This window comes from Ruditapes philippinarum, unplaced genomic scaffold (assembly GCF_026571515.1).
Source record: "Ruditapes philippinarum isolate M1 unplaced genomic scaffold, ASM2657151v2 ctg5266_1_1_1_1, whole genome shotgun sequence".
In the NCBI taxonomy this organism is placed as follows: Eukaryota; Metazoa; Mollusca; class Bivalvia; order Venerida; family Veneridae; genus Ruditapes; species Ruditapes philippinarum.
Window position 1 is genome coordinate 6,199 of NW_026854009.1, and position 19,298 is coordinate 25,496.

The window sequence follows — 19,298 nt, forward strand, 5'->3', positions numbered from 1 at the left end:
AACAACACAAATTAAGCGTTTTAAACCGCTCGTTTGTTGTAATTTAATGTTCGATTTTGTAATTTAATGTTCGATTTCAAAATTTATTACACCAATGAAAAGCTTTGGATCTTAGCTTCGTAACAATATACACTTCAACACAACTTTTGACACCAAAATATTCAAATTAACTGTTAAAACTACCATATGTCAGACCTTTTTGCATATGATTTATACAGTGAGATTTGCAACTGGTTATCTTTACTCGAAAAAATACTGAAGAATAGCCCGTTGTCTGCTAGTCCGAAAACTTTTTATCAGTGTATTGATAACGATTCGCCACAGTTCACTTATACTACCGCCTACTTAATAGGAATCATTGCACCATATTCTAAATTATTGTACCTTCCTTCAAGATTGTTTAAGTTAATATGTATTCTTTGTATTTGCTAAAAAATAAAGGTCAGTTTTGCCATCAGGAGGTATACACTGAAATACTACATCTTCTTTATTTTAAGGCATTAAATTACTTTATCAATATAACTTTCTAGCTTTAGGAAATGACACTAATGATTCTTCTTTTAAGTTATGTCATTGAAACTTTTATTTTAGATCAGACTCTGAGTCAGAAGATTATGAGGACAGGGGCTCAAGATCAAAGCAAAGGAAGGCGCATTATAGGTTTTTAAACTCCATTTTCCACATTAACATTTATTTCATTAAGTTTTTCTGTGGAATGTTATACTTCTTTGATGTCAATGTTATCTTTTAAAAAATGCCAAATTGGGCAAGTTACCATTAATAATGTGACAGTTTTATAGATGATATTGTTATTAATAGGAAGGTATCACACATGATTTTACAAATTGAAGAATACAAAAGAAAAAAAAGATTCATTGACCAAATGTATGCTATTATAGGAAAACTAAAGTCAATGAAAAAAAATCAAACAAATTTAAGTGACAAGTTACATTGTAATAATCAAGTAACAAATTATTTACTTTCTGTAAAACTATAAGGAAACCATATTTTTATTTATGAATCAGAAAAGTTTGAGAGCCATATGACTGTTAAATACTTATATACAATGTAGTAGCTCTTGTTCGTTCTTTTATTAGGTCAGATTCATCACATGATTCAAACAGATCTTCACATAAAAGGAAAAAAAGGTAATTAGTTCATTAAAGCATATGAATTTATTTAAATATATATAGTTTTTAGCTCACCTGAGCATATGCTCAGGGTGAGCTATTAGGATCACTCTTCGTCCGTCGTACGTCGTCCGTCTTACGTTCACACTTTTCAAACGACATCTCCTCTGAAACCATAAGGCAGATCATAATGAAACTTCACAGAGATGTTCCTTGTGTGAAGCCTTAACAAAGTTGTTCAAAGAATTCCATTCCATGCAGAACTCTGGTTGCCTTGGCAACCAAAAGAAAAAACTTTAAACATCTTCTTCTAGAAAACCCAAAGAGCTAGAGCTTAGATAATTGGCATGAAACATCTTCTAGTGAGTGTCTACCAAGATTGTTCAAATAAAAGCCCTGGGGTCAAAATTGGCCCCGCCCCTGGGGGTCATTGATTTTCCCTATATGCATATACTAAAAACTTAAAAAAATTTCTTTTAAAGAACCCAAAGAGCTAGAACTAAGACATTTAGCATGAAACATCTTCTAATCGGTGTCTACCAAGATTGTTCAAATAAAAGCCCTGGGGTCAAAATTGGCCCCGCCCCAGGGGGTCATTGATTTTCCCTATATGCATATAGTAAAAACTTAAAAAAATCTTCTTTTAAAGAACCCAAAGAGCTAGACCTAAGATATTAAGCATGAAACATCTTCTAATGAGTGTCTACCAAGATTGTTCAAATAAAAGCCCTGGGGTCAAAATTGGCCCCGTCCCAGGGGGTCATTGATTTTCCTTATATGCATATAGTAAAAACTTAAAAAAATCTTCTTCTAAAAAATCAGAAAGAGCTAGAGTTTAGATATTTGGCATTTAATATGTTCTAATGGATGTCTACCAAGTTTGTTCAAATGAAAGCCCTGGGGTCAAAATTGGCCCCGCCCCAGGGGGTCATTGATTTTCCCTATATGCATATAGTAAAAACTTAAAAAGATCTTTTTTTAAAGAACCAAAAGAGCTAGACCTAAGATATTAAGCATGAAACATCTTCTAATAAGTGTCTACCAAGATTGTTCAAATAAAAGCCCTGGGGTCAAAATTGGCCCCGCCCCAGGGGGTCATTGATTTTTCCTATATGCATATAGTAAAAACTTAAAAAAAATCTTCTTTTAAAGAACCCAAAGAGCTAGACCTAAGATATTAAGCATGAAACATCTTCTAATAAGTGTCTACCAAGTTTGTTCAAATAAAAGCCCTGGGGTCAAAATTGGCCCAGCCCCAGGGGGTCATTGATTTTCCCTATGTGCATATAGTAAAAACTCAAAAAAATCTTCTCTTAAAGAACCCAAAGAGCTAGAGCTAAGATATTAAGCATGAAACATTTTCTTATCAGTGTCTACCAAGTTTGTTCAAATAAAAGCCCTGGGGTCAAAATTGGCCCCGCCCCAGGGGGTCATTGATTTTCCCTATATGCATATAGTAAAAACTTAAAAAAAATTCTTTTAAAGAACCCAAAGAGCTAGAGCTAAGATATTTAGCATGAAACATATTCTAATGGGTGTCTACCAAATTTGTTCAAATAAAAGCCCTGGGGTCAAAATTGGCCCTGTCCCAGGGGTTATTGATTTTCTATATACATAGAGTAAAAAGTTAAAAATCTTCTATTAAAGAACCAAAAGAGCTAGAGCTAAGATATTTAGCATGAAACATGTTCTAATGGATGTTTACCAAGTTTGTTCAAATAAAAGCCCTTGGGTCAAAATTGGCCCTGCCAGGGAGAGGGGGGAGGGGGCAAAAGTCATTGTTATTCATTATTTGTGTATAGTAAATCATGAAATATCTTTTAATGGGTGTCTTCCAAGTTTGTTCAAATAAAAGCCCTTTGGTTTAAACTGGCCGGCCCTGGGGGCCTATGTTCAGGTGAGCGACCCCAGGGCCATCATGGCCCTCTTGTTTTTTGTTGTTAGCTCACCTGTCACAAAGTCACAGGGTGATCTTTTGTAATCGCTTTTCGTCCGGCGTCTGTCTGTTGTTCGTCCGTAAACTTTTACTTTAAATGATATCTCCTCATAAACCACTTAGCCAATTTCATCCAAACTTCACAGGAATGTTCCTTTGGTGGTCACCTTTAAAAATTGTTCAAAGAATTTAATTCCATGCAGAACTCTGGTTGCCATGGCAACCAAAAGAAAAAACTTTAAATATCTTCTTTTAAAAAACCCTAAGAGCTAGAGCTTAGATATTTGGCATGAAACATCTTCTAGTGAGTGTCTACCAAGTTTGTTCAAATAAAAGCCCTGGGGTCAAAATTGGCCCCGCCCCAGGGGGTCATTGATTTTTCCTATATGCATATAGTAAAAACTTAAAAAATCTTCTTTTAAAGAACCCAAAGTGCTAGAGCTAAGATATTTAGCATGAAACATGTTCTAATGGATGTTTACCAAGTTTGTTCAAATAAAAGCCCTTGGGTCAAAATTGGCCCTGCCAGGGAGAGGGGGGAGGGGGCAAAAGTCATTGTTATTCATTATTTGTGTATAGTAAATCATGAAATATCTTTTAATGGGTGTCTTCCAAGTTTGTTCAAATAAAAGCCCTTTGGTTTAAACTGGCCCGGCCCTGGGGGCCTATGTTCAGGTGAGCGACCCCAGGGCCATCATGGCCCTCTTGTTTTTTGTTGTTAGCTCACCTGTCACAAAGTCACAGGGTGATCTTTTGTAATCGCTTTTCGTCCGGCGTCTGTCTGTTGTTCGTCCGTAAACTTTTACTTTAAATGATATCTCCTCATAAACCACTTAGCCAATTTCATCCAAACTTCACAGGAATGTTCCTTTGGTGGTCACCTTTAAAAATTGTTCAAAGAATTTAATTCCATGCAGAACTCTGGTTGCCATGGCAACCAAAAGAAAAAACTTTAAATATCTTCTTTTAAAAAACCCTAAGAGCTAGAGCTTAGATATTTGGCATGAAACATCTTCTAGTGAGTGTCTACCAAGTTTGTTCAAATAAAAGCCCTGGGGTCAAAATTGGCCCCGCCCCAGGGGGTCATTGATTTTTCCTATATGCATATAGTAAAAACTTAAAAAATCTTCTTTTAAAGAACCCAAAGTGCTAGAGCTAAGATATTTAGCATGAAACATCTTCTAATGAGTGTCTACAAAGTTTGTTCAAATAAAAGCCATGGGGTCAAAATTGGCCCCGCCCCAGGGGGTCATTGATTTTCCCTTTATGCATATGGTAAAAACTTAAAAAATCTTCTTTTAAAGAATCCAAAGAGCTAGAGCTTAGATATTTGGCATAAAAACATCTTCTAGTGAGTGTCTACCAAGTTTGTTCTAATAAAAGCCATGGGGTCAAAATTGGCCCCGCCCCAGGGGGTCATTGATTTTCCCTATATGCATATAGTAAAAACTTAATAAATCTTCTTTTAAAGAACCCAAAGAGCTAGAGCTTAGATATTTAGCATGAAACATCTTCTAATGGGTGTCTACCAAGTTTGTGCAAATAAAAGCCCTGAGGTCAAAATTGGCCCCGCCCCGGGGGTCATTGATTTTCCTTATATGTGTATAGCAAAAACTTAAAAATCTTCTTTGAAAAAACCCAAATAGCTAGAGTTTAGATATTAAGCATGAAACATCTTCTAGTAAGTGTCTACAAAGTTTGTTCAAATAAAAGCCATGGGGTCAAAACTGACCCTGCCCAGGGGTGTCATTGTTTTTAACTATATGTGTATAGTAAAACCTTAAAAAATCTTCTTTTAAAAAACCCAATGAACTAGAGCTTAGATGTTTAGCATGAAACAGCTTCTTATGGGTGTCTACCACGTTTGTTCAAATAAAAGCTTTTGGGTTAAAATTAGCCCTGCTGGGGGGGGGGAGAGGGGGGATGGGGGTGCAGGGGGAGGGGCAGGGTGCCTATATACAGGTGAGCGACCTCAGGGCCATCATGGCCTCTTGTTTTTTTTTTTTTTTTTTTTTTGAGACATATTGTACAATTTTTTTATAATATATTTATATATAGATAATTTTTTTTAAAAAGTCAATGCCACAGTAGATATTATCAGGTTAAATTTACCTCATTCAGGCTTTTTTTCTCTTGATAAACCATAGGCAACCTTATAAATGATAGCATACATGTCAATTTTTTATATTTAATCATTTAAGGAATGACCTGTCAGAAAGAGGAAGTTCATCACCATCAAGGGATAGAAAGAGAAAGAAAGATAAGAAGAAAAAGAAACAAAGGTCAAGGTCACCTTTAGAGAGAAAGAAGAAGCAATATGATAGTGATAGTGATTCATCAGATACAGATGATAGATACCACAGAAAACAATCCAAATCATCACGATTAAATCACGAAGACGATGATAAAATGCAGGAAGAAATGAGGTTTGCTATTTGATTCTCAACAAAATTTACAAAGGTTTTTTTATCAAAATTAAACATGTGGTTTCTCTTTGTCCTCCATTACCTCTAGTTTAAAATTAAATTTTGAAGAATGTCAAAGAAGGCCCTCTTCTATGTATGTATGATTTTTAGTGAAAAGGTATATTTTTTTATGTACCCCACATTCTTGTATAGCATGATTAATAGTTTAGTTTCTGTCATTAAAAGTTTTTCTTGACTTTCTTTGCATTCTGTGATTGAAATGAGATTAAACTTGTCAGAATTCATCAATGTAAAGTTGTGTATAGCATTGTATATCTTCTATATCATTGTTCAGAGATTTTTCATGGAGTACATTTGTTAGAACTCATCTTAAATTAAAACCTGTTTTAAATAGAGTTATGGTACTTTGTTTGTGAAATGATGGCAATATGGAGAATTGCAGATTATACAAATTGTTTATGTTTATGTCATTTACAAAAGTAGTCAAAATAAGGCATGTAAAGATAGATTGTGTAATTGGCAAAGAAATATGCAAGTTAAAATAATTTATGGAACTGTGAACATGAAAGCAACAATATAAAGGCCATGAACATTATTCAGGTTAGATTATTTTATTTTTTGTTATAGTTGAAATATTAGTTAAAATAGACTCTTAATAACTGGTTGGTATATAAAAATATGTTTATTTTTTAAATGGTATAGTAATGCATGTTTTGTAGGAGAAGAAAAGAAATAATAAAAGCCACAGAGACACCTGAAGAGAAAAGAGCTCGAAGACTTGCCAAAAAGGTACACATTTAAATATTTGATAAGCATGGACGATCAACAGTTATTATATATGTAGTTCATCATATAACAGTTTATTCTCTTGTTTGAATTACAGGATATTAAATGTAACTATGATACTTATACATGTATATCTGAGCAGTTAATCAAATGACTGAATAACAAAAGTTGTAGAAGTAACTGAACAATAATTTTGTATCCATGCTTTGAATGTTATTAAAAGCCAAATTTGTCTGGTTTGATTATGTCCATATCAAGAAAATGCATTGTGCAACTCAAGAAATTGCTTTTGTTTTTAAATAATTAGATAACCAAAATATTAAACTGGAAATCAGTCCAACAATTAATGGAATACAGTGGTACTGATGTAACTTGTACAGCAATATCTACATTAGATATAGATTGATGTTACAATAATTGACAAATAGTATTATATGTAAATCAAATTATAGTTACAACTGTTATAGGAAAGTAAAGAGAGGAAAAGACGAGAAAAGATGGGCTGGGACCAGGAGTATATGGTATGATCTCAATCTATCTTGTTGTTCTAGTCAAACATTTACATACTCGACTTTTCTATTTTTGACTTTTTATCATACTTAAATGAATATAAAAGTTTTAAAACATGACCAATATCTATGAAAATTTATATAAAACATGCGTTTACATTGATATTATTTGTAATAAATATTTCTGACAGATTGACTCAAAATAAATGGTAATAAGCTTATAATAGCTTGGGTTATATTTTTCAAACAAGTATTTATACACAGTGATATAACATTTCAGACATATTTATAACAAATTAATAATACAGCAGAATAACTTTATATAAGGACAAATGAAAATTACTATTTCACAATTTTACAACAGCTGTGTACATTGTAACATAGATCAGATATCACATGAAAATGCAATGTTACAATTGTGTAGTGTTATAAACATGTAACATATAAATAGAGCTGTAGATATATAAAAACATTTTTAGCATTATATGGGAGACAGTGCAGAAATGTCAATACAGAGACCACGTGGTCTAGATTACAAAATTCTTCAAGCTAAGCTCCAAAATCGGATAGTAAATGCGCCAATGAAATCTGTTTACTATCAACCAATCATATCTTGTCCTTAATTAGCCATACAAATCACACCATTTTTCGGCCAATCAAAATTTACCTACTAAACGTGGTTCGGCGCTATCTGTCAAAATCGTTTCTGCATTGTTCTCCCTACGTAAAGTATTTGCATTAAATGATGGCCAATTTGTAAAAAACTGTATTCTCAGACGTGTTGCCAAGGTTTATATTTAAAAACCTTCTCTTGTATTAAATAAAGCTTAATAAAAACTAAGATCTACAAATTTAACTGTGTTGGTCTGTTATAGAAGGCGTACGCGTATAAGCGTCTTCCCCCCTTTTAATACTTGTTTTAACATTATAAATATGATTTGGAATAAATGAAGCTATCATTAAACATAACTATTAGGGGGGTTTTTTTTGTTCCCTATATAGAAGACGTCCGTGTATAAGCGTCTTCCCCCCTTTTTAATTTAAGTTTAAATTTTAAATACAGCTTTTTAATCTTAGTGTGGGATGTAATCCCACCGTTTTCCGGTTCCATTCAGTGCAATTAATTTGCATTGTTGGGGCAGGAAATATTGTACTCACTAGTCACATATGCAGATATTAACTAAATAAAGTGTTTTCCCTTTAATAAATGAAGCATATGCTCGCCCATATGGTTTTTAACCGGTGGCGAGGGTAAATAAACTCAACACACACACATAAAAACATCACCAATTTGCATGAGGAAGTCATGATGTTTATATAACCTTAATACAGAACTGCTAATAATTTATAATTCAAAAGTAATTTACTTGTTTCCTCAAATGAATTTTGATGTTATATAAATTTGATAGATTTGTGACAGGTAATAAAGGCCACTATTAAAGATGGTTTTCAAGATTACAATAACAAAAAATTATATAAGCTGGTTATATAAGCTTACAAACATTTATACTGGGCCATATAACCTGTCAGTAAGGTCATTACATTTACAAACATATACATTGTGATTTTCATTCTTAATGTTTACAATTCTTCTAGCCATTTATACGAAATGACATTGTTTACTTATCAGTATATCCTAAAAATTACTTGTAACAACAAATTTCATTAATTCTTACTGTGTTATGTCCACTTAAAACTGGATGAGAAAGAGTGTTCAAGACTATCAATAATCATAGCTTAAGATTTTTGATAGCTGTGAAAACTATTGAGCACACTGTCTTTTAGTTGGATTTAAAAAGATCAAAAAAAGTATGTACAGATTGCCTCTTCTTCTTTAAATTAAATGTTTACTTCACAAACACAAGCAATGCATATAACCCTTTGAAATAAAATTGTGTACACAAATAAACATGTCTTTGACAAACAGTGTTGGCATACTCTATGTAAGCAATGCTTTTAAGATGGTCAGTAGCCCCGCCTATGGACAGTCATAATTGTCCTTTTTGCAGAACCCTTCATTAATTGCTCAGGATTTAATACTTTTTGGCAAAGTTGTCCTTTCTGTCATCTTGGAAAAGGGTGAAATGGGGATACAAAGCAGAAAATTTGTCTGAACTCCCTTACAGTAAGCCCTGTATAATATTTTTATTTGTACATAAATTAAAAATGGACAGGGTGCATGTAAGTAGCCATATTGCCGACTTGAATACAGGGTATAGTCAAGCAGAGTACAACTGTTTAATGGTGTTGTTTCAGTTTGAATCAATCAAATAAATGTTAACAAAAAATTGTACTGGTCTGTAAATAATTACCTGTCAGACATCTTTTTATATCAATAACTTACAGGGTTATATCAAATGTGTATTTACAGGGATATACTAATGTAGATAACCCATTTGGAGATGAACATTTAACAGAAACATTTGTATGGTCAAAGAAGATTTCAAAGGAAGGTAAAGAGGCATTAGCTCATGAAGAAATTCATCAGATGACCAAAAAGAAAATGGAAGAAAATAGGGTTTGTTTTGTAACAGTTTATTATTTAGATGGAATTAATTTTATTTCTCTGTAATTTATATTCTATCTTATGTTTTTAAAAGAGATTGAACAAAGATATTCAGGTCAAGACACACTGACAATTATTTTTCAGCACTTCTGTCTGAAATGTGCACTGTCCAAGTGGCGGCATTGTGGAGTGGTTAACGCGTCAGACTAGTAATCTAATGATCGCTAGCCGCATGGGTTCAAACCCCGTCAGGGGCAAGTCGTTGTTTCCTTGAGCAAGAAACTTTACACTCATTGCTCAGTACTGGTTGGTTTCAGGAACAGATTCGAAAGTGTGTCTATAAGCTTATAGCTTCCTACACAATCCGACTAAAATAAATTCTGTGTAAACCAAATCTGCACTGTCCGAAATTTGGATAGAATACATTTCTTAAAGAAAATCAGAACATGGTATTAAAATTAAATCGAATCTTATTGACCAGTCTGAAGCCTGATGTGAAACAATAGGCATTAAACAAGAACTCTTGCAAGATATTTATGCAGTAAAAAACAATAATACACAAAATACAACAATAAATTGAATTCACCTGAACATTATAAAAGGTGTCTTTTATTTATTGTTCAACACAAGTTTGCGATCACAGGTATCTCATTAATAATAAAATGAAGCACCCTGCCACTCTCAACTGATACTAATATTTTTCTTGGCACTTTTGTGGGTCGACAACATACTAATATACATAGCCTGATATAATATTTATAAAGCCATGTTTGATGTTTGTACCAGGAAGCATTAAATCTTGCAGGTCACATGACTTACGTACCCTATACACTTATAATCATAAATAAATGAATAATAAATGTATCTATATAGGGAATACATGTTACCAAGTATTCAATTATTTAAGTATAGCTATAAAATTAATTTTATTCTTTGATATTTTGTGAAATATTATTGTTACAGATACCTGGTTGCTATGGCAGCAACAGGAAACTAGTGTTAAGTCAGTTAATTGCAAATTTCATAAGTGTTTTTCTATAGATGGAACCTAATTTAAATTTGATTGAGTGTAAGTCACTAAGTTAAAAAATAGATAACTTACTGTTCATCATACAGCATCATTATTTGTTACAGATGTTTAGTATGTACATAAAATTAAAATTTTAGATTGAACTTGAGAAAGTCAAGAAAAGAAGACTGGAGAGAGAGAAAGAAAGAGAAGAAAGGGAAAATGAAAGGGTAAATATGGATTAGTTAATTCTAGAAATTACTAATTGTGCAAAATGAATTAAAGAAAAAAAAACATTCAAACTTAAATCAGAATAAGAATCACATAAAAAAACAATTTTCAATTTAATTTCCAGTATATTTCTTTATTATTGTTCACAAATTTTTCAGTTATTATAAGTGCCCCAGTTGATCAATACAAGAATTTTCAATTTAACGTTTTTTAAGGACTTTGGATCTCGGCTTTAATGTATTGCTATTTTATCCTACATACCCTCCAGTGTTAATAATATAGTACAACATGTATATACATGTTTATATATTTACAGGAAATGTTACAGCGTGAAAAAGAAGCAGAGTATTATAGAGAATGGGAGAAATCTGAAGATACTGTAAGATATATCTTTTTGTGTTATCTTAGTTCAAAACTTTTTTTTGTGTTATCTTAGTTAATAGCACAAGGCAAGGTTATATCAACCATTAGCAATGTCCAAAACAATGATGTAAAACTAGCCTTCAGCACTAGTTTTGCATAATCTACATGTATATCTGCACAAATATTTCAAATAACATTTGTATCATGATAAAATATAAATGATTTTGGCTGTGGCAATTACATTTAGGCTAAGTTTTTTTGTGCAACTTAGTATCTCCAAAACTATGAAGGGGAATAGGTTGAAATATCACATACTTAATAGAGAGCTTAGCAGGAAGTCACTAAACTAGTACCATAATTATGGCCCTTTTTGAACTTTGAAAATTCTACACTATCCAGGCTCTTGTTTTACTATCAAGCACAGAGAATAGTCAAGCACTCTGTCCTACTGATAGCTCTTGTTTTTTATACTATTTAGAAAAGTGCACTTTTATGGTACGTAAAAATAGAATGGCTGTTGTCCCTGAACACCCACTTTTCATACAACAACCTTCTCTTGATTCAATTGAAAACTAGTTAATGTTTTACAGTTTTAGACATGCACAATGAACAAGTTCTGGTTGCCAAGAAATGAGAAAATTGAGTAAAAAGGGTATAAAACCTGCACTTTTTATTTCAGTTTCACTTACAACAAGCTAAGATGCGTTCAGAGATACGTATACAGGATGGACGTGCCAAACCTATAGATTTACTGGCTAAATATATAAGTGCGGAGGATGATGAACTGGCTGTAGAGATGCATGAACCATATACTTACCTTTATGTAATATTCTTAATAATGTGTGATTTAGTTGATGATATAGTTTTGCCACAAATCAACATTCTTAGTATTTACAGCTAGATTGTATTAGATTTGTTATAGATTTTACTGGAAGTCATTAGAAATACATTTGTGTGTGTGTTAATGTTCCCTATAGAGAATGATAGTTTGTGAAAAAAATATTTTGATCTGATTAAGTTATCAGTTATTTTACATGAAATGATGACAAATTGATGACATAGTGAACAAGTATTGTCCAACTGATGTACAGATCAAAAATGGTAGAATGTAAGGTAAAATTTGTTGAACATTTTTACCACTTTAAAGAAACTTTGTCTAAATTAATATTTTTGGACATGTATAGTGAATTGTGACATGTCTAATGAATTTCTGTCCTTGAACAAAAGTAGAAGAAAAAAATTGTTAGAGGATATTTTTATATTGAATTTCATCATAATCTGATACATTAAAATTGCAGGGGTTAACAATATCTGATCTGGAGGATTTACTGGAGGATATTAAAGTATACCTTGAATTAGAACAAGGAAAAAATACAGAATACTGGAGGGATATTGTCACTGTAACCCAAGATGAACTCATTAAACTCAGGAAGTTAGTTAGTTCTGGTGGTAAGTTATTATAATGCCTTACAGGATGTTTACATAGTTTAATTTTACAGATAATTTTACTTGTTTTCAATATTATAAAACCTGCGGCGGTTACACTGTTTTAATCTTACAAGACAACTCTTTGAAACATACAGTAGGCTGTAAATAACACTGGTGTAATTGTAGATGATAATTGTAGTCATGTGTCATGGCTGTTATATAATTGTAGATTATCGAGATCGTAGAGAGGGTGTTAACGAGGCAGTAAACGATGAGGTAGTATCCGTATTTAAAGGGAAAACAACGAAACAACTACAGCTGTTAGAAGACCAGATGAAAAAAAAACTGGAGGGTGGAGAGGGAGTTGATGTTGGTAAGTTGTTTAACTACTGGTAATGAAACGTAAGTGCAGCTATTTTCCTGCACTTAATCATACTTCTGTCCATTGATTCCAATACTTTGTGTTAAGTACATACTAGTAACTTAACTTTCTTAAGCTTGTGCTAGGGGCGGGAAGGTTGACAGGTATTGCACTTTTTATCGTCTCTGTCTAAGTCATAGTCACCTTTTAGTTTTATCATTGCACTCAAGGGGTCTTTTATTGATTAACCCTGAAAGCTAATATTTTTGTTCAATCTTTTAAGTAATTTTCTATTTGTAATAAATTGGCTTTTTATCCGTTGTTTTCCATTTGTGAGATGCTAAGAAGGAAGATTATATTGTAGTATATATGATAAACAGGTTATTGGGAGTCATTATTACAACAACTTAAAGCACACATGGCTAAAAAAGATTAAAGAGAGGATAAAGATTTTAAAAGGAGAAAACTTTAAAACAAAAAAAGAGGTTTTTTTAAATTTTAATATTATTACAGGTATTATATGTATTTATGAAAAATTAAGTTAATTTTTTTGTTGCGTTTATTTCTTTTAAAATTTTTATTAAAAAAACTAAATTATCACTTTTTGAATTAAATTTTTTCACTTCCAAAGGGGGCTATTGCATGATATTTAAAAATTTTTGTTTCAGTAGATTTATTGTTCACCCCAATTATTGGGTTAAAAACTGTCACTGGGCAACATTTTGGGAGTTTAGATTGATTAAAAATATAAGGATACACAAATGATATGAAGATGGAATTATTTATTGATGTTTTGTTTTAAAAAATTTTATACAAAAATTAGTGGCCCAATTTTCATACAATATAATTTGATAGTTACTTGCTTTATACATTTTTCACTATTATTTTGCTTAATAAAAACTTAAGTGTCTTTGTTATATTATGATTTATAACAAAAACATCAACTTGAATATCTAAAAAACTTTTTAAAAATTTGCCCCCAATTTTTAAATTATTTATTTTTCGTTTTAAAAAAATTGGTCTTTGTAGAAATTTTTGTAGGGTTGTTGTCTTTTTTATTATAAGATTTTTAAAAGGCCTAACAATGTTTTTTCCCATTTCCAACAATTTTGTACTCAGTAGTTTTTTTACTGAATGAATTTTTTTTATGTATGAAACCCTTAACCTGTTTTATTTATATTTTTGCCCTTGTGATTTTAGCAGTAAATTTATGATGAGTTTATTTTGTTTTTCAGAAAGGTACGAGTCCCCTTATTTCAGTGTATTGGCAGGGAAGGACCCCCTCTTTGGGTAATTCCCCCACCCCTGAAACCCAGTCGGCTCCAAAGTCAACAACCTCACGTCGGGGGAAAAATATGATAGCATTAAAAACGAAAAACCTGGTCCAAGCACTTCAAGGTACATAACTAAAATAATATTTAACATGATTTATTAATTGACAAAAAATCAACAGCATGTACAGTATTAGGCAAAATTTACTGCATTTGGCCCTTTTTTACACAAACATTTATAGCTAACCTAAATAACTAAAACATTTTTAGGGAACTGAAAACTAAAAAATTTTTAGGAACCTAAAAACAAAATTTTAAAAAACCTTTTTTAAAAAAAATTAGTTTTAATGAAAAAAAAAACATTTTGGTTGAATATTATGGAAAATTAATAAAAAATTTTTGGGGAACCCTTTAATAGGATGGAAATTTTTTTAAAATAAAAATAAAGAAAAAGGGGAAATTTTTTTCAATTTTTTTCCTTAAATTTTCACATTTTAAAAAAAATTGGTTTAATTTTTATGGATAAAAGAAATTTAAACCCAAAAAAAAACCCCACCCCAAAAAAAAATAAATTTTTTAAAAGAAAAATTTTTTTTGGTTTTTTGGGAATTAAAATTCCCCCTTTTAAAAAAGGAATTTTTTTTAAATGAAGGGTTTTTAAAATTAAAAGGCATTTTTAAAAATTTCTATTTTCCCCTTATGGGTTAAATTTTAAAAAATTATTTTAAAAAAATATTGGAAAAAAATTGCATTGTTTAAAAATTTTGTATAAAATTTAAAATTTGGTAAATTTTCAAAAAAAATTTTAAAAAAGTTTTTTAATAAATTTTTTTCGGGACTATATAAGGGGAGCAGTTTTAATAATTTTAAAAAAGGGTTTAAAAAAATAATTTTTTTAAATTAAAAACAGGTTTTCCGAGGGGGAAAAAGGGGAAATTTTTTTTTTTTTTGGGCCCTTTGGTCAACTACGAAAAATCTTCCCCTTTAAAAAAGAAAAAATTTTTTGGGTTTTGTAAATTTCAACTTTTAATTTTTTTTTTTTGAAAAAAATTTTTTTAAAATTTAGGAAGGTATATTTTTGGGGTAGTTGAAATTTTTTTTTGGGGTTAAAAAAGCAAAACTTTTTTTTTGGCAATTTTGGGAAAAATAATAAAAATTTTTTTAAAAAATTTTTTTTTTTTGTTAAATTTTTAAATTTTAAATTTTTTTTTTTATATGTTTTATAATCAAAATTTAGTTGATTGTTACATTTACTTCAATAGTGTATTGAAGGAAAACAGTGTGTACATCAGATATTTTTGACTCAGCATGTATATAATGCTTTGTTTATGTTGAAAACATACTGGTAATATTACGTTATAAATTTTTCAGGGATTTGAATGGAACAAGTACAATCAAACACATTATGATATTGATAATCCACCACCTAAGGTAGTTCAAGGATACAAGTTTAATGTAAGTACCTTAAAGCTACTTCCCTTCAGATCAGCATTCAAGTAAAAACAAATTATTTGGTAGAAACCATTTATACAGTTGTATTGTCTTAACCCATTTGAATGTTTTTGGCCATGTTTTCATTAAGAGAATAAGGACTCAGTTTGCACATTTTGACTTATAATAAGTGATTTGTGAGGAAAGTAAATACCTTTAAGATTAGCAATAATCACTTTATTTGTTGACATGACAATACATTTTGCATTTTCATGAGTTTATTTAAGTTATATTTTTAAAAATATTTTGTTTGTAAGATTGATCAGATTATGAGTCGATGGTTAACTTAGTTCTATGTTTACAGATATTTTACCCAGATCTCATAGACAAGTCAAAGACTCCAGAATATACAATTGTAAGTTGATAGATCTTAAATATTATTTAGTTTAAACAAATACAACTTTTTTAATTCAGTATTAAAATGTTAATACAATGTTATATAATGCCTATACAAATCTAAAATACAGTGTGAACAAAAACATAAAAAAAAACATGAAAATGCTATTTTTACAGTATAAATCAAACAGTTGACAGAAGGGATTGTTTTATGAGACATTCTTTTAATTTAAAGATTAAATTAGATTTTAAATAATATTAAATTTAAACATCAATATGTAGATGATATAAGCCAAAAACTGTCCAATATATAAAATATTTGATGTAAGCCAAAAACTGTCCAATATGTAAAATATTTGATGTAAGCCAAAAACTGTCCAATATGTAAAATATTGAATTTCATGAGGCACATTAAACATGTATTATATATTGTTGTTGTTGTTGTTGTTTCAGACACCTATCCCAGAGAATCCTGACTTTGGTATTTTAAGATTTCATGCAGGCCCTCCATATGAGGTATGTATGATCATAAATATGTTGGATAAAGGCAGATTAATTAAAGTTTGATAATGTTAAGTTCATAACTAAAGTACATTGTTTTGTTGCCAAAATAATTTAGCCACGTCACGACAAAACCAACATAATGCGTTTGCGACCAGCATGGATCCAGACCAGCCTGTGCATCCACGCAGTCTGATCAGGATCCATGCTGTTCGCTTACCAACTTTATACAAGTAGAGAAACTGATAGCGAACAGCATAGATCCTGATCAGACTGCGCGGATGCGCAGGCTGGTCTGGATCCATGCTGGTCGCAAACCCATTATGTTGGTTTTGTTGTGACGCGGCTCAATTTACATGTTTGGCAAACTGATTGACTCAAGAAGAGTAAGCTTTTCTTAAGATATACCATAGAGTATCTGTAGTTGATATATAGCAAGCAGACTGAATCACTTGCTACTTATAGCTGTGTAGTTCAATCAAGTCAGGGGACTTTGAGGTTTTCCAGGTTTGGAAGCTATCCATCTAGCTTACAGCAAATATGTGGTTCTACTTTGGTGCCTGCTGTTGTACTTGAGTGACACCTGAAATAATTCCTCTAATAATTGTCACGGAAAGTTGTCTTATAACCTTCATGTTGTGCCTGTAATTTTAAACCAAACTAAATATTTATGTTTTCCTGGCTATCTGAATTTCTATTAACTACTGGAGGGACAGATTAAAATTCTTAGCTGAACATATACATATATATAACTCAAGTTATGCAGCGTAAGGGATCAGTTATGACCACTTGCAGGTTACAAAAATAAATACTCCAAATTGAGGTTACATAAATTCAGGAATGATGATTTTATCAATGTTAACTGTTATAGAAGTCTATAAATAAAACGGTTTTATGCAAATATGTATCAGTATCAATATATTTCTGCTATTTTGAATATACAATTATATATTTACATATGTGTAAACTATTTATCTATGTATTAACACATAAACTGCTGAATTTCTTAAATGCACTGTTATTGCTGTCCCATTTTTTGGGATTGTCCATTATTATTTTAGGGAATAAAGAAATTTAAATTTAGTTAGCCAACATTATAGAGCCGGGTAAGACTTAAATATGAATACAGCAGATTGGTGGTTAAAGACTTTATTGTTTTGACAAATAAGTTACTGCATTTTTTAAAAACATTTTCTTGATATTGTATTTCAGGATATAGCATTCAAGATTGTCAACAAGGAATGGGAGCATTCATATAAAAGAAGTTTTAGATGTCAGTTTGCCAATAATATAATGCAGTTGTGGTTCCACTTTAAAAGAGAGAGATACAGAAGATAGCAACAATATATTTTGTTATTATTATTTTCTCATGCAAAAGAAATTAGTTATAGCATTTATAAATGCCAGTCTAAATGTGTTAAGTGCAGTGGTGACATTTCAATTCCCGGCCTCTTAAATGTAAAAAAAGCACCAAGAAATATGTGGACCTATTTTGTATATTTTGTATTTATAAAGATACACATAAAAAAAGATTGAATTGATGGAAAATAATTCATAAATAAAAAGAAAAATTGTAAATATGAATGTTTTGTGTCGTATTTTTTAATTTCTATTTCAGTCGAGTATGTCTTGTGCTCCTTTTTTGTGATTATATTGTAATCAACCTCTGTCACACATCTGTCATCATACGACAATTGATAAATCAACCAGTGTCATTCCTCGTCAACAATTTCTTAGGAAAATATTTTTTCTGAAACTAATCAGTTGTTAACCAAACTAAAACAGGAATGAACTTTAATTATTTACATTTTCTTGTGTTTGTTGAAATCTTGTTTAAACTGCATGGCTTAGAGTTTAGATATTTGGCATAAAGCACTGACTATAGAAAATATAGTATAATGATTGGCAAAAGTTTATTTGGTGAATATTTGTATACTTAATAGACATACAATTGCGGTTTCAACGATTTTCTGGTTTGCGGGAATTATACCATCATCGTTTGTACATTCTGCATGACTTGATCTCGGAAAAGTTATTTGTCTGTAGCCTGTCTGTTGTCATTTTTTCAGTTAAAAGTTTCTGACGATGTATATGTTTTTGTCAATAAAATATTAGACTTGACATTTGAAACCACTTTAACAAATTTCATGAATCTTGCTACATGTACTGTGATGTTCCTTGAAAGGCATCTTTACCTTTAAATTTGGCAAGTAGCGTTAATAAAAGGTCGTCTAAAAATGTATTGTCCTCAGTTGTTTTTCCTCTATACAACTTGTAAAACTTAACATATAGTCTAGAACGTGATTTAGTTAATGTTTGCAGCATTTATAGATCCTTGATCTTTAACCGAAAAGATTGTGCTAATCATACCCATCACTTGGTGAACAGTATTGTGTAGACTTATATAGGGAAACTTAACAATCTGTAGTTGTTTATTTCTTTACAGAAAAAAAAATCAGCATAATTATGTCCAAATTTAAATCCATGTTCATAAGTCACTGCTGTGCATAAAAATAAAATTGAGTGAATGTAGCTGTGACCTAGCGTTGCATTCAGTATTCTGTATTGAATAAAATATAGTCATCGGATGTCACTTACTTTTCTCGGGCAAATAAAGACATTTAGTGCAGTTGAACTATGCTCTTGATTGACCTTAATGATGGCAATTTTTCCTTTCAAATCATAAAGCTTTAGCCTTCAAATTGGGACAATTTTGTGCGCCAATGATGTGACCCAACTTATTATTTGTACATAGTATTTGGGTATCGGTTCAATTTACTTTTGTCATTCAGCGCCGGGTATCCCTTTTCATTCGGAGATTAACTTTTGTCTGTGTGCATTAAATCATGTATTTCTCACTTGGTAAACGTTTATAGAGGAGTTAGCCTGTTATATTGTTCCTGGAAATGCGCCTAATTCAAGAAGAAAAATTGCGCTTCTTAAATTAACAACACATTTGTTTGTCTTTTTTATAATTCAATTTTTATTTGATATTAGTTTTACAAAATCAATTT

At 31.1% G+C, this 19,298-nt stretch overlaps 1 protein-coding gene across 1 annotated transcript; it reads left to right on the forward strand.

The window, feature by feature from the left end:
• Positions 1-591: 591 nt before the first annotated feature.
• LOC132738672 (splicing factor Cactin-like) lies at positions 592-17,976 on the forward strand (the record flags this gene model as incomplete). The annotated part of the gene is given in 18 exon segments (XM_060726249.1): positions 592-660; positions 1,098-1,148; positions 5,268-5,492; positions 6,212-6,281; positions 6,746-6,799; positions 9,159-9,305; positions 10,461-10,532; positions 10,850-10,912; positions 11,576-11,719; positions 12,195-12,345; positions 12,554-12,697; positions 13,066-13,111; positions 13,113-13,151; positions 13,921-13,975; positions 15,328-15,411; positions 15,752-15,802; positions 16,237-16,299; positions 17,497-17,976. Coding segments are annotated over 18 exon segments (1,654 nt in total), but the record flags the coding sequence as incomplete, so codon positions are not given.
• Positions 17,977-19,298: the final 1,322 nt, after the last annotated feature.